This window comes from Gorilla gorilla, chromosome 5 (assembly GCF_029281585.2).
Source record: "Gorilla gorilla gorilla isolate KB3781 chromosome 5, NHGRI_mGorGor1-v2.1_pri, whole genome shotgun sequence".
Classification (NCBI taxonomy): Eukaryota; Metazoa; Chordata; class Mammalia; order Primates; family Hominidae; genus Gorilla; species Gorilla gorilla.
Window position 1 is genome coordinate 125,808,189 of NC_073229.2, and position 16,467 is coordinate 125,824,655.

General features: G+C 35.4%; 1 protein-coding gene across 6 annotated transcripts in view; it reads left to right on the forward strand.

Annotated features, from left to right (window-relative positions):
* GRIK2 (glutamate ionotropic receptor kainate type subunit 2) overlaps window positions 1–16,467 on the forward strand; it is a 685,903-nt gene that overhangs the window by 273,471 nt on the left and 395,965 nt on the right. For all 6 annotated transcript variants that reach the window (XM_055391438.1, XM_055391439.2, XM_019030081.3 and 3 more), the window contains one exon: window positions 14,668–14,849. In XM_055391438.1, coding sequence (XP_055247413.1) covers window positions 14,668–14,849 — 182 coding nt within the window. The remainder of the gene's footprint in view (window positions 1–14,667; window positions 14,850–16,467) is intronic.

A 16,467-nucleotide genomic window follows, 5' to 3' on the forward strand; every position in this document is an offset into this window, starting at 1 on the left:
GAATACTCCAGCTTCCTCACCCTCAGAGGTAAGGCCCAGGCAGTAATGTTCATGCATTAAAGTAAATCTATGCCCCTGGCTACAGTTGATTATACCAAGGGTTAAAACAGCTGGGCCAATTATATTCTTTCTTCTAGAAATTTGGAATTGTGATGAAGAAAGATTAGTCTCTTCCAATTGCTGGACTCAGTAGTTGAATGATGGCTATGTCTTCTGTGTGAACTGTGAGGCAGAGAAAGCTGGCCTAGTTAGAAAGAAAATAATGAAACAGAAACAGAAGAACAGAAGTGAAAGAAGGTGACATCTTCATAGGCTCGCTTCTCCTTGTTTCTGTTTCTAAGGACTTACTGAATTGCCACACTTGTGTTTCAAGAAACTGCCTAGGTTTTTCTGCTTAAGCCAAATTATTTTTTAGCTTAATCCTGAATTATGTTTTAACTGATTGCAACTATGAAACTCCTTCTCTTGGAAAGTGCAATCTAACATGATACCCTTCATAAGTGTTTTTTACCAGCTACTGGTCAGCCTCACCTTCTACTGTCACAGCTTCCGCTTGATTCCCCATCTCTCCACCAAACACCACAGAAGACATTTTAACTTTTTATGTTCTCATACCATGGTGCTTTCTATATGCTATTTTCTATTTCTACAGTAATCACCCATCCTTGTCCACTTGCTAAATGGTTACCCATTCTGAACACTTCTATCGTGCTTTGGAGATTCTCACATTATTGTACATAAGTCATTGAAGAAAAATGATTTGCATATCTGTCTCACCACCACCACCCTATAATCTCACAGGTGGTGAACATATACCATTTATATTTTTTAATTTCACTTCTGTATTCTCAATTCAAAATACACAATACGTGCTGTCATGTATTCCTGATACATTTACATCTTTTAATCATTCATAAGATAAGATGTATGTTCAATAAGCACAACTACTAAAGACTTTGGGGTTGATGATATTATTTCTGGGACAAGAAGATAAAATAAAACCTGAGATTCTAAAGAGTTACGTTCTACTTGGCATTCCCACCAGGACATAGAATTTCTGATAATTGTTAGTCTTGAGCCCAGCAACATAAAACATCATAAGCTCTTTCATCAATGTCAACGTTAAATCATATTTGATGTATTAAGTGCCAGTATAAAACAAAACCAATAACAGCAGCATCCTGGGACATAGCCAGAATAAGAGCTGTGAAGGATCATTTGCCGTTCATAACTGCATTGACTTGAGCACAAGTGGGGATTAAAGAACAGCAGGCTACCTAATCAGCCACTGTCTGGAGAGCTGAAGTTGGGTTATCACAAGCTGAGAGGGCAGTGAGAGTGACAGAAAGACAGGTGTACATCTGAACAGGTTGTCAGGAGACAAAAGTGCCTGCGAAGTGGCCATCAGAATTGAACAATGAAGTGTGTTGGTCCCACTGAGGGTGAGTCAGTCACACCGCCAGGATAGGAGATGATGAATTGTGGTGAAGTAGGAGAAGAAATATACAGGATGCTCCTGGATTATGCTTGTTGTCTTTGTTTAATTATTAAGCAACTACCTCTGTGTCTTCTGCTCTTAAAAAGATGCCAGTTTGGTGAAAAATAAGAGTGACTGATTATAAACAACCATTGAATCAAAATATTACCAAATTCTGGACACAGACCAAAGTTACAATAATCCTGTTTAAAGAGTTTCTAAAACATTGCTGTGATGCATTTCTGGGTTGTGTTTGTGTAGGTGTCTGTGTGCCCACAATCCCTTTGAGGGAATCTTCTCAGTCCATGTAGTTCAGGTGAGGCTGCTTCAGTCACCCACTGATGCCATTCGGTAGGCATCTAACCTAACTGCAACTCTCTACTCCCACCAAATCACACCAGTCTGGGACAGAGGCCTTCCTAGGATACTGACAGAACTTTTGAGGAAAATATCTTTTTACGAGTGTGAAATTCTGATTGTCATCTGTGTTATAAAATGGGAAAAAGGGAAGGAGTAATTAAGGTAACAGAGGAAAAGAGAACAGAGAAACAAAGAATTCCTTGTTTCAACCATGCCTGGAGTTTATTCTCAGTTATGGGAGACAATGAGCTACCTTTTTGCTCAGTGTAGTGTGAATTGGGCCTGCACATATTACCAAGATAGTCCTGACAAATACAACTGCTTTTTCACTAAACTGTCCAACTTTTTATATGCCCCATCTCATTATACCAAATATAAGCCCACGTGCAGCAGCTATACAAACAGGACAAAAAAGAAATAGATAATAGGATGGGTCTAGGCTTTGGTCAGCAAAGAACTAAGCCACTGTCCATGACTGGTGCTCCAGCAAGCACAGCTCTTATATCAGTCACTAATGTGCTTATTTCTCTCATGATTGAGATGCAAGCAAATTTTAATAGCAATAAGCAAAGAGATAGAATTAAAATGCAACATTAATTTTACTGGCTTCTCACAAACTGAAATATTCTGAAGAGAAAATTGAAATTAGCATATACTGAGCTTAGGCCCTAAAGTGTTAGAAGCCAAAAGGTTTTAGCCTTGGCATGGCCAAAAGCACTGCTTACTTTTTGATAATGGCATAATTGCTTTTTTTCATATCAGTGAAAGCAGAAAGAGAAACAGCATATTGACTTTATAAGTCATAATCAGGCTGGCAGCCTGTATTAGTCTGTTCCCACACTGCTAATAAAGACATACCCAAGACTGGGCCATTTATAAAGAGAAAGAGGTTTAATGGACTCACAGATGACTGGGGAGGCCTCACAATCACGGTAGAAGGTTAAGGAGGAGCAAAGGCACATCTTACGTGGTGGCAGGCAAGAGAGGATGCTCAAGGGAACAGCCCTTTTATAAAAAACAACAACAAAAAATCAGTTCTTGTGAGACTTACTAACATGAGAACAGTATAGAAAAACCCACCCCCATGATTCAATTACCTCCCACTGGGCCCCTCGCATGGTATGTGGAGATCAGGAAAGCTACAATTCTGGATGAGATTTGCATGGGGACACAGCTAAATATCTTAGCCCTTGCCTTCCTTAACATTTCTCTGCTGGAATCACAGATACACTCCATATAACACCTCAGTTTAGCCCTGGCTATGACCAGGTAGGTGCTCCTTGGCATTGTTATAGGGCTAGTCTTGCATATTGGACCGAGCCTCAGTCATATGATGGGAGTTCTGGAACTCTCTGTCCACTTCATTTGCCTTAACCCTACTGCTTCCCCCATCCAGAACCTGAAACTTCTGGTTATATCTAAGACACCACCTAGTAGGACTGCATTCTGTTTTCCATGCTGTTTACTATACAATTTTCTATGAAAAGACTGGTTGTTTGGAATCACAGTAACTCCCTCCACCTGGCCAAGAGAAGCACAGCCACTGTCATAGTGTATGTCTGCTTTGGAGTTCATTGTATATTGAGTTAAATCTAAAATTTTATATTCTAGTAGACACTGAACATGGTTTCACCTAGGTGATTTCATGTATTTAATACTGCATCAAAACATCCTTGGCAAGTTCCTGCCTTCTTTATTCCCACCTTTCTGTCACTAAATTCTCTATATTTTAAAAATAAACCTTAAAGGTTATGAATTGCTGTTGGATATACAAATATATAGGAGCAATACTAGTTAGGAGGCTTTTGTTAGAATCCATTTGAGAGACTGTGGTAGTTTAGTCCAGTATGTTAGAAGATGTAAAAGTTGGTCATTTTCTAGGTATTTTTGAAGGTAGATCTGATGGGATTTTCTAAAATGTTGGATATGGGTTGTGCCAGAAAGAATGCCATCAAAGGTGACACCTATATTTTTTATTTGAGTAACTGTAAAGGTGAGTTGCTGTTATCCTACTTAGAGATGATTGACGGAGGAGCAGCTTTGGAGGGTACAGAGATGGAGAACTAGTTTGGGAATACTGTTTGTAGTATCTATTAATCATCAAAATAGAGACGTAGCATTATTTAGGCACCCTGAAGGCCACCCTCACTTTAACACCAACTGAAAAGTTCAAGGGCCTCCAAGGCCACCTTCACTTCTGACACCAGTTGCAATTTCAGGGGTCCCAAAGATTACTCTCAAGTTTGGTAATTTGCTAGAATGAGTCACAGAGTGGACTGAAAGCTGTTATACTCATGGATACAATTTATAACAGCAAAACAATGTAGGTTAAAATTGGCCAATGGAAGGAGTGCATAGGGAAGAGTCCAGAAGAGGTCCGTGCCCAGACTTTTCAGTTGTTCTTTCCCAATGGATTTGTGGACAGTGCTCACTTCTCCAGGCAATGACCTGTAACAATGTGCATGTAGTATTGCCAACTAGGCAAGCTCACTAGAGCTTGAATGTCTTAAGTGTTTATTAGGGTTTAATCATGTAGACATGACTGGCTACCCACTTGGCTGACCTGTAGTCTCCAACCCCTCCAGAACTTGAGCTGATGCCACATAGCTCAAAGCCTCTACCATGAATCACATTGTTAGACTAATCACATTGTTAGCCCAAGGTGCCCAAATAAAGAAAAGCACTCTTGTTAGATAGGACATGCCAAAGGCTTAGAGAGTATCTCCCAGGAGCTAATGGCAAAGGCCGGATCTCTCTTTAGGTAAAATTAATTCTTTATTACACAGATGCCAAATAGAAAAGTGAATTTAAAAGTCTAGAGTTTGAGAAAGTGGACTGGTAAGAGATATGCCAGCGTACAGACAGTGTATTAGAGTCCTAGCAGAAAGTAAAATTCACTTAGATGGTTTTAATGAAAACATTTTGATAAAGATATCCCTTACAGGACTGCAGGCAAGATTTTGAGATCAAGTAGGGCCTGTTGAGACACATATATACCACCCTGGGATCCAAAGGAAAAGCAGTTAACAGAACCAATGAAAAGGGTTAACATGTGCCAAGCACAGTGCTAAGTGATTTGTTCATTTGATTTTTCCTATATGGTAATAATTATTATTATCAAATGCTTATAAGGGAGAAAACTAAAGTTTAAAACATTTAAATACCTTTGTCTATATTTGTTCAGGAGAGAGTTAATGACCTGGGATTCAGCCTGAATCTGCCTGCCACGGGCTGCCATGCCACTTACATGATTCTAAAATTTGCCATTGTTATGCCACATATAAGATCATCCCGTGGGTTTCAGCCGCTCTCCATGACTTACCTACAAAAGGGTGTCTAGTTAGTGACTCTCCCACTTAGGCTTTCCTGAGAGGCTTCTGCTTTGCTAGATCAGGGTTGTGAGCATTTCTGGTATGGAAGTTTACAAATGGGAGTGGAGTAGAAAAAACAAAAACATAATGGCCGAATTCTCCTGTGGAAGGAAGTTAGGGAAGAGGTAAACTAGACTTCCAGGAAAACAGAAGCAAAGGAAGTATGTATGTGTATGTTTCTAAGTGTGTACACATATACACATGTACATGTATTAAGTGTCAAAGTGTGTTTTCAGGATTTGGGTGTGTTTGAGAAGAGAAAAAAATACGGGATTTTAGTTGCAACTGACTATAAATTTGTACACTTCTAAAATGTTTTCATGGGATTGTAAAGGTCTGAATTCCTGCTGGAATTCTATTTATTTGAATGTATCATGGTTCAAGGTTATCAAGTGTGTCCTGGCTTCGAAGAGAACATAGTGCCTAGAATGTATCATCTATACTGTATTATTATTATGATTTTTGTTACAAAGCATGGAAGGGCTTTGCCATTAATAAAACAATATAATGGATATGATTTAATATAATTAAAAAAAAATCAAGAGATTTTAATATGGGGATAACCATTATATAATCCCACCATGCCTATCCCACCACCTGGGTCAGATCCCGTATTGAAACATGCCCCTAGACACAGAACTGGACTCAGAAAGATTCTTGGCACAGTGCTTCATTTAGCTACAAATAATCAATTATCCCTGACATGCAAGTTAAAACTCATTTGCCACTTGGTTTATAATGTATCAAGCTAAAATGTTTTAACACGTTCTGGGTCCTCAATTTACTAGGTTATATCATAATTTTAAAATAAAGAAAATTTCAAAGAAAGAAGGCAATATCTCTGTAAAATTAGCATTCAGACTTGAGTATGTCCCAAGGAGACTAGCCCTCCAATTCTATTTTGCATAGCTTTCTTTTCCTCCTCTGAGAAGGTGAAAAACTCTTTGAAGATTTCCTTTCATTTCCTTTTCTCTTCTCTCTTATTTCTCTAAGCCCCAATTATCTCTGTTTTCAATGTACTCTGTACAGAAAAAATCCACATCACCACCCACCTCCAGAAGGAGAGAATGGCTGATAAAAAATTGGAGATTGGATTTTGTTTCAGTGCCAATCTACTACTTGTGTCAAACCATTTTAAATTTTCTCGTTATAGTTAGCTCTCTTCTCTATTTTTACAGCATTACCACACATTACAAAATCCATAGCTGGTACATATGCACTATTTAGTTAGCTTTAAAACATTTCTGTAGCCCACATACATTCTAATAAAATTAATTCTTTGAAAGGCCATACTTTGGCTTCTCAATAAATTATTATCTTTTCTCAACTGAAAAAAAAAGATGATGATGAAACATGGAATATAGATGAATCATTTTTGTGTAGCTTATAATACAATGCATTTTGGGTTGAGTCTGAGCTTGCATAAAGACTGACTGAAATGATAAATAGGCCTGATGATTAAGCCAGGTGGCAAATCACTAGTTTGTGTAGCTGCCGAAATGGATACCTGGGTATGGGAGGAAACCTGGGACTCCCTTCCTGGGGATAGGGTAGTCGAGGCCTGCCGTAGAAGTGGTGTGATTAATCTCTTTAGAAGAGAGTGCCAGCTGCAGTGTGCATAAATGTCTCCTCCTGGATTCTCCTTAAAAGCTAAATTGATGACAGTCTCTTAAAAGAGCAGCTCAGCCCTCTGTCCCTGTAAGATAAAGACAAACCTTGATTTCAGCTACTACTGAAATAAATAAAAGTAGAAAAAGGTTAAAAAAAATAACAGTACTGTACTCTTAGTGAAGGAATTAGAGGTAATAGAATGTTACTCATCTACCAAAATATAGGGATAATTGCAATGTGGTACCCTTTTTTGTTAGAAGGTTTTGTGGAGCCCATCTGTGCAGATTGTTTCTCTTTTACTATCATTACATCAATTAATTACATTAGGGAAGAAGGGGACACTTTAATTAAAAGGCTGTTTTAAGGAGTTATAATTCTACTCTGTCATTAAATAATTTAACAATTTAAATAGGCACCAAATTTGTTAGTAAAGAATAATTCTGAAAATGTTTGTTTGCAAATTATTTATATTAACCACATTTTCAGCAAAATTAATTTTGCCTTTTTATTTCATCAAATCAAAGTGTCCATTGATTTCTTCATTTTGACCAACGGACTGTAGGATAGGAAGACATATAAACCATCTCAATTATTTTGAGAGACTTATTTTTTCCTAAAAGAGAAAAACCTCTCATTTTACAAAGTATGCATATTTGCTTGTGTGTGATATGCCTGATTAGGGTAATCTTTTCTGCAATTGGCATTTTTAGAACATGATGAGTTGCAAAGAGAAGACATGGCTGGTGAAAAGATGGATACAGACCCACAGAAATAAATATATAGCCAATAATGTAATTTAAAAACATTGCTGCTACTTAAGTCAGAGAGCTAACTATAATGAGAAAATTTAAAATGGTTTGATACAAGTAGTAGATTGGCACTGAAACAAAATCCAATCTCCAATACTTCTTTGGATAAAAACCTTCATCCACATAAGTTATACTACAGGAATGCCTTTGTGTATTTCACATCAAATGGGTGGATAAACATCTATTTTTTGGATGTCTTGAATGCATCTTTCTTTTTGTCAACCATCTTCCATTTTTCTAGAGTGTGCTAAATAATGGAATTCAGAGACTTGTATCTAAATGTCAGGGAATAAGGAAAGCAAAGGATTAAGAATGAAAATAAATATGGAAATATGAGAAATAATATCATGGGACAGAACAAGAGAGGCTTAGAAGCTAAGAGAAGATTCTAAGCAACTCCTGGTGCAGGAGTTGATGGAAAGTGAGAATTTAAAAATAATGATTCTGCATTCTGTATTTAAACTGTTCTCTAGACTGTTTCTGTCTGATTGAAATAGTAAGCCATTTTTTTTAAAACATTGAATGTGAAAAGCATTATAGAAACTGCTTTTGTATTTAAAAAAATGCCAGAGTCAAACTGTATCTCATGCAGTTGAAGACTGAATAAGTAATATTATTCCAGTCATTATATTTATCTAGGATCAGTGTCTTACACATAGTGGATGTGCAAAAAATATATGTGGAATGAATGAATTAAGATAACATTTTACTCAAATTTTTAAGTAGGAGATGGCAGGTCCTACTAGTAGTGAGGTTTTTATCTTTTTTTCACTCTTCAATGTTATTCCCCAGGGAAACTGGCAAACTGAAATCTGTTACATTAATGCCAGCAGAGATGTATGAGTGTGAAGAGAATAAGTAAACATTTATTGTACCTGATGGCTCAATGGACTATCCACATGAGCTCTTAAGAGACTTGAAAATACTTGGCAGTGTTTATCCTTAGGATGAACTCTACAAAAACTATTTGTGGATATTATTTTCAGAAAATTTCTATTTTGGGGTCAGCTGAGCTTTTTCAGTTCAAAACTTATGAGCTAATATGTAACTATATAGTGCCTTTCCTTTGGCAATTAGTTAATTTCTTAATTTTTTTTAATTCTAATGTTAGGTTTTCTATCTAAATCAGTGTCAAAATATCATCCAAATATAGAGATAGTAGCTAGTACATTTTTAATACAATATTTTCCCATGTTAGCCAATATAATCATAATGACAAACAGCCATTTACTGAGAGTCTAATATATGCCAGTTTATTTTTCAGAGTTTTACATGTTAAACCATAGATGATTTTACCTTCTTATAGAGAAAAATATATCAAAGCTGAGAGTAACATAGCGCCTTGCACAAAGCCACATGGATCATAAAATTTTGAACTGAGATTCAAACCCAACACCCCAGCTATAATAGACTAAATCCCCCAAATTTACATTTGACGCTCACAAAATCTTGTGAGGTAAGTAGGGCAAAAGCAATTTTTATTTTCTTTATTCACCTAGGGTTGCTATTTGATTATTCTGCATTTATGGAAATAATTTTGTGAGAATGATAGAAATTTAAAATGGGAACAATTTAGGGGTAATCTAAATTAGCAATTCTTAGACATTTTCGTTTTAGTACCACTTTACATCCTTAATAATTATTGAATAACTCTAAAAGCATTTGAAATATGTGCTATATTCCTTGATACCATATTAGCAATAAAAATTGGAACATTAAATTCATTATTAGTTATTTAATAACAATAGTAAACTAATTACCTCTTCACATAGATATTATATTTTTATGATAAGTACCTAGATGTTCCAAAACAAAAAAGAAGTGAGAAGGGTAGCATTATTTTATATACTTATAAGTCTCTTTACTATTTAGTTCAATGGGAGGCAGCTAGATTTTCACATCTGCTTCCTCATTCAATCTGTTGTAACATCACATGTCCTGTAACGTCTGAACACTCCACTGCACATGTGTGAGAGAATGGAAGTTAAAAAAACAAAGAAGGCCTGGGCACGGTGGCTCACGACTGTAATCCCAGCACTTTGGGAGGCCAAGGCGGGTGGATCATGAGGTCAGGAGTTCGAGACCAGTCTGGCCAACAGGGTGAAACCCCGTCTCTACTAAAAATACAAAAGTTAGCCGGGCGTGATGGTGGGCACCTGTAATCCCAGCTACTCGGGAGGCTGAGGCAGGAGAATTGTTTGAACCCAGGAGGCAGAGGTTGTAGTGAGCCAAGATCGCGCAATTGCACTCCAGCCTGGGTGAGAGTCTGAGACTATGTCAAAAACAACAACAAAAACAGCAAAACTACTTAGTATTATTTAAAAATAGCTAGACTTCAGGGACCCTTCTGAAGGGTACAGGTGTCTGTGGAGCCACTTCGAGAGCTGCTGATCTAGATAAAACTTTCATTTAGAAGACATGGAAATTAAGGTGTCTCATGGATCTGCTACTGATGATCGATTAGAGAGGGGCTGATACTTTCCTACAAGGGTATTAGATATGGCTAGGATGGATGCTCAAACTATCTTATGGAAATATATGAAGATGATTTTGAGTGGAGGTTTGTATTTTACCTCCCTCCCACTGATGACACAACAACCAACCCGCACAACCCTACTGAAACTACCCTTGCCTGGAACAGCAATGATCTTGTTAAATTCAATAACCATTTTTTAAAAAGTACTTACTGAGATTTGTTTGTTAGCAACCCTTGACATGGCTGATCACTCCCTTCATTTTGACTCAGTTGTATGGTCCTCCCATGATCTCACACTCAGTGAAAGCACCCTCTCTCTCCAGATGCCCAACCAGAAGTCAGAAACTTCCCAGACTCTGATCTCTTCCTCACCAAGTGATCTCAATCATCTTTTCTTATAAATATCTCAGTATTCCATCTACTTTTTTTTCTGCCTGATATTTTGCCCTGAATATGCATCTTACCTCTCTTACATTATCACTACTATTTTCTAACTATTTGATTTTATTCCTTATTTTTATGTGTTTTTTTTTTCCAAATTTTATTTTAGTTTCCAGGTGTACATGTGCAGGTTTGTTACATGGGTAAATTTTGTGTTGTGGGGGTTTGGTGTACACATAATTTTGTCACCCAAGTAATCAGCATAATACCAATAGGCAGTTTTTCAGTCATTAGTTCACTTCAAATAACGAACTCCAGCTCTGTCTATGTTGTTGCAAAGGCCATGGTCTCATTTTTATGGCTGTGTAGCATTCCATGGTGTATATGTACCACATTTTCTAGTATCTAGGTTGATTTCACATCTTTACTATCATGAATAGTGCTGCGATGAACATACATATGCATGTTTTTTAATGGTAGAATGAGTTATATTCCTTTGGGTATATCCCATTAATGGGATTGCTGAGTTGAATGGTGTTTTAAGTTCTTTAAGAAATCTCCAGACTGCTTTCCAGAGTGGCTGAACTAATTTACATTCCCACCTTTTCTCCACAACTTCACCAGTATGTTACTTTTTGACTTTTTAATAATAGTCATTCTGAATGGAAAATATTTGCACACTATATCTCTGACAAAGGTCTCATTTACAGAATCTACAAGGAACTCAAGTCCACAAGCAAAAAATAAACAACCTCATTTAAAAATGGGCAAAAGACATGAAAAGACACTTCCAAAAGAAGACATATATGTGGCCAACAAACATATGAACCAATGCTCAATATCACTAATCATTAGGGAAATGCCAATCAAAACCACAATGAGATACCATCTCACACTAGCCAGCATGGGTTTTATTAAAAATCCAACTATTTCTTTCCCTGGTTCTTCTCATCAGTCCTCCATAATCTGAGCAATTCTTTTGAACTACAGATTCCAAGTGGGCACTTTTCACAGCTCTTAGGTTAAAGCCCCAATTCTTTCAAGTATTTTACAAAAGCTTCTGAAGCAGCCCCATGCTTGCATCTACAGCTGGGCTTGTCACTGATTCTTCTTTGCTTCATAAGATTCTCTGACCTGCTCCCTCACTTCCATGACAGTATATAAACACTGTTTATTCTTCTATATGCATTCCTTCTACTCTTTCTCTTTTTATTCATGTATTAACTTAGATGTCACCTCCTTTGGAATAATTTCCCCTAAGTCCTCCCACTCTGAGTTAGATTATCCTGTATATGATTCCTCAATGATGTGTTCTTTCCAACCAAAATATTATTTGCCAGTCTTCATTTGTAGTTACTTGCTTAATATCATTTTCCCCTGTATACTTTTAGTATTGTATGCACAGAAACTTCATCTGATTTTGTCTTTCTACAGTGAAAAAACAACCCCATTAAAAAATGGGCAAAGGACATGAAAAGACACTTCTCAAAATTGTTCTACCCAATGTTGAGAACAATGTTGGACTTATAGTAAGAAGATTATAAGTCATACACATTTGTTAGATGCATTATTAAATTAATATTTTTTTCTCTTTTTTCTGCAGTTGGTTGTATTTATGGTTTTCTGACTCACCTTTATGAAGTTGAGAATCTTGCTTTGAATTAATTATTTTATTGTCCTGTTAGTATAACATAGTTACTATCCTGTATGACTGCTATGCCAAAGTGGTTCAAAGACTGGCTCTCGTATGACACCTAAAACCAGGTGAAACCAGGCCTATATTTGGAAATTGGCCTCATTCTTTTATGACCAAGAAGGTCATCTGGGAAGACTGGTTAAAATATGCATGCATGAGTTCTACCCTCTGAAGATTCTAAATTGGTTGTTTAGATTGTAGGCAGCTCCACAGATTACTGCCACACTTTTCAAAGTGTAGGAACTACTGACTTACTGCAAGAATACTCTGGTTTATTTATAAAAAGTAGTTAAAGAGTTACCATGTAAAATGTACTCTAATTTAGTAGCAGAGCACTCCCATGTTCAAAGAAATATATAGTTTTCTGAATGTATAGTTTTCTGTACATATATGTTTGGAAGGACGTCATAGCCGAACATTAAACTCTAGCAGGTATTACAAGTTCAGGTACCTATTTTTGTTTCTTTACAGCTCAATGTTAACACCTGTACTTATTAAACACATCTTACTTCTCTAGAACTTATTGTAGTATGTTTAATGGATGCATTTAATATCAATTTTTATGTAGTATTTATTTAAATAGCATTAGTAAATATTTAACTTTGCAAAACAAAATGTGATAATACTATTTTACCATGCAATTTTTGCAGCTGTTATGTGTAGAAGCTGTTAGGTGTAGAAGCTGTATAACTTAGAGTGAAGCAATTTTATGGGGCCATGTGTTTTTAAAACAAAATATACCAAGTATATTTGTGAATTCACATTTTTTATTGTTAATTGATACATAATAATTTTGCATATTTATGGGGTATAATGTAATGTTTTGACATATGTATATATGTACTGATGACATTAGAGTAATTAGCATATCCATTACCTTGAACATTTTTCATTTATTTGTGATGAGAACAGACAAAATCTTCTAGCTATTTTGAAGTAAATAAAACCTTATTGTTAACTATAGTAATCCTTCTAAGCAACAGGACACCAGCATTTATTCTTCCTTTCTAATTGTAACTTTGTACCCACTGACCATCCCCTCTCCATCCCTCTCTTCCCTCTACCTTCCATTTATTTTTATTTATATTTACTCCTGTTTTCAAAAAGGTTAAGTAACAGGTATGTATACATACATACAGACAGTACATGTGAGCACACGCGCACGCACACACAGACACACACACCACACACACACACACACTCGAGAAACAGAAGGAAAAAGAGACAGTTTCTGATTATTTACAAATATTTTGCTTTATCGTTGTTTGTCATACTGTATTGATGAAGGTAGTTTTTCAGGGAAAATAGAAATAGATAGTAATATAGAGATGACATTTTTAAAAGATAAGAAGAAAGAGTAGAAGGAGAAAAGAAAATTGCTTCATTTGATCCAAGCTGCAATGGAATTGGATGATCTTTTTTTCTTTTCACACTCTTTTATATAGTGGATCTTTTGTGTCAGCTCTTTAATGTGTTTCATTACTTGAAGACTGTATAAAGGAATACATTCAATAAGTTTTCTCTTATTTTAAAATGCATCACAGTTATATGACTTATTGGAAATATATTCATTAATGTGATATATTTTTAATTTAATTATCAGGTACTTCTCTAGGAGAATGCTTACTTTACAAATGTGTGCAGGTGTATTTACTTTTTAATTTAATGTTAACTAGAAAACAATACAAAAATTGTTAGCATTATTTTTTAAAATAATTATGGTTCAGGCTATTTAAAATCTATTTTATTAAGGAAAGTTATTTCACTGTTACATATACACCAACTTGAGTTTTCAGGTTATTCACCAGAGCATTACATGTTACTGACGATGAAAACCAAGTAACCAAAGTTTCTAATAATAGGGAATAGTTACATAAATTAGGTGCGTGATAAAACACAGTGTTCATTAAAGGCAATCTAGAATAATAATCACTGACTTACAAGGCCCTCTAAGGCATTATCACAAAACAATTATTAATGTAAAATACAATACAAACAAAGCTATGTGTGTACACGTGTAAATGCACAGAACGTGTTATGGAAAAACAGTATTTCAAGCCTTTAATAGTGACAACCTGCAGGGGAGTAGAACTGGGGTATAAAGGGAAACTGTTTTACTCTATGTCTTTTTATACATTTAAGTTATTTATATTAACTTTTAGTCATGTGTTTCTTTTATAACTTGGAAAATGTCTTAAAGAATTTGAGAAATGTTTATTTTAACAAAAATAACAGAGGATATGGAATTGTTTTGAAACAGGAATTTCAAGTTGCACCATTAAATACACTTATACATGGTCAAGAAAATTATGCATTCTTGGCCGTATCAAACTATCTCATGTAATTTATAATATACAAACCTATGTAACCACAAAAATTAAAATGAAATAAGAAGAAAATTATACATTCTAATGAGTGTTTTCTGATTCTTTGCCCTACTCTATTTTTTATCTCTAATATTATTTTTTTTTCCATTTTAATTAAAGGTCTCATTCGTTTGCAAGAGCTCATCAAAGCTCCATCAAGGTATAATCTTCGACTCAAAATTCGTCAGTTACCTGCTGATACAAAGGATGCAAAACCCTTACTAAAAGAAATGAAAAGAGGCAAGGAGTTTCATGTAATCTTTGATTGTAGCCATGAAATGGCAGCAGGCATTTTAAAACAGGTAACCTTTAGATTACTTCAATTCTTGTTTTCTTCATAAACTTGCACTTACAATATGATCTTCTTTTAAATCAAAATATTATTGTTATGCAATCAGTTATAACAACCTTGATGTAATTTTATGATAGAAAGTCTGACAATTGCTTTTAATTAATCGTCTTAAAAGAAAAGTAATGTAAACATTGATGATCTTCAAAATGGGTTGTTTGAAGTTTTGAGGTTATTTTCAAATGACTGCAATGCTGTTGGTTAATGAGATAGTTGATTAATGAGATAGTTACTTCTTTTTGTTTTGAAATGAGGGAAGGAACTAAGAGTCAACCAGTTGAGCAGCTCACTCATTACAATCAACCAGTAGGAAAACGATGTAATAGATTTACCATTTACCTGATATTTACTGTAAGAGACTTTATATATTTGATCTTATTTCATCATCACTACAACAAAAAGAAGTAGGGACTACCTCTACTTTACAGACAAACTGAGTCCCAAAATGAATAAGTAACTTGACCAATGTCAAGTAGCAAGAACATAGCAGAGGGATTGATATCCAACCTAATGATGTTAACAAGTATTCATTCCAGAATAAAGCATTGCCTGACAAAAACCAACCAACCAACCAACCAACCAAACAAAACCTTCTAAATCAATCAAACAAAACAATTTGTAGCTGTGAAATCTTTTAGTATTATGTCAGCATTATTCAGACCTAACAGCAAACTGGAAAACAGAAATTATTATCAGTCCATATCTTACAGATGAAGGAACTGAAGTTGGGAGTTAAATGGCCAGAACAAGGCCCTACACTTACTATGTAGTAGAGCCTGGATTTGAACACAAATTTTTGGATTTTGTTTCTTAAACTCTTTTATGCACACTGAGCTGACACCTTTGTAGCTTGGAACTAGTCAGTCATTTAGAAACCTCTCATGTATAGGATAAAATATTTCTACTGGAGAGTTATGCAGATTCAGATGTCAAATTATATCCCGTTAAATATAACTGCCAATAGTAAATGCCTGTTATAGCATGGTTAATTTATTAAGCAGATGTTTATCCCATATTCCAATATAAATGTTGATTTTCACAGTAAAATATTTAATTTGATTTGAAAAATTGCTATAGTTTTATCTTTGGATAATGAAGCATATGAGAGTTTTTGGGTTTTTCTGGCAACAAATAAAACAATGCACTAAGATTACTACTGAACTCTAGAGTCAAGATTTATTTCACATAATTCCCAAACAATTCCTGATCATGGTTTGAATACACAGGCTTGGAAAAGAGACCTTTCCTTTACTCCTGGAGTGAGTGGCACTAAGCTATTTCAGTGACAGAGCTTTGGCTGCTTTCTCTAGGCTTCTAGTAAGTATGTAAATGATCAGCTGTCTTTTCTCTAAAGAACTAACTCTCACTATTTTGCTGTCTGGAAGGTGAGAAGCCTGTCACCTTTAAAAATTGAATTTGCTTTCTGCCTTCTATTAGATATATTTATTATTTTATACTTGTTTTCTTATGTGTTCTTTGCAAACATGCTTTGTTTGCAAAAGGAAAACAAATAATAGAATATTTAAATACATATAACAGAAAAATGTAATTTTAACAAGGTCAGTAGATGA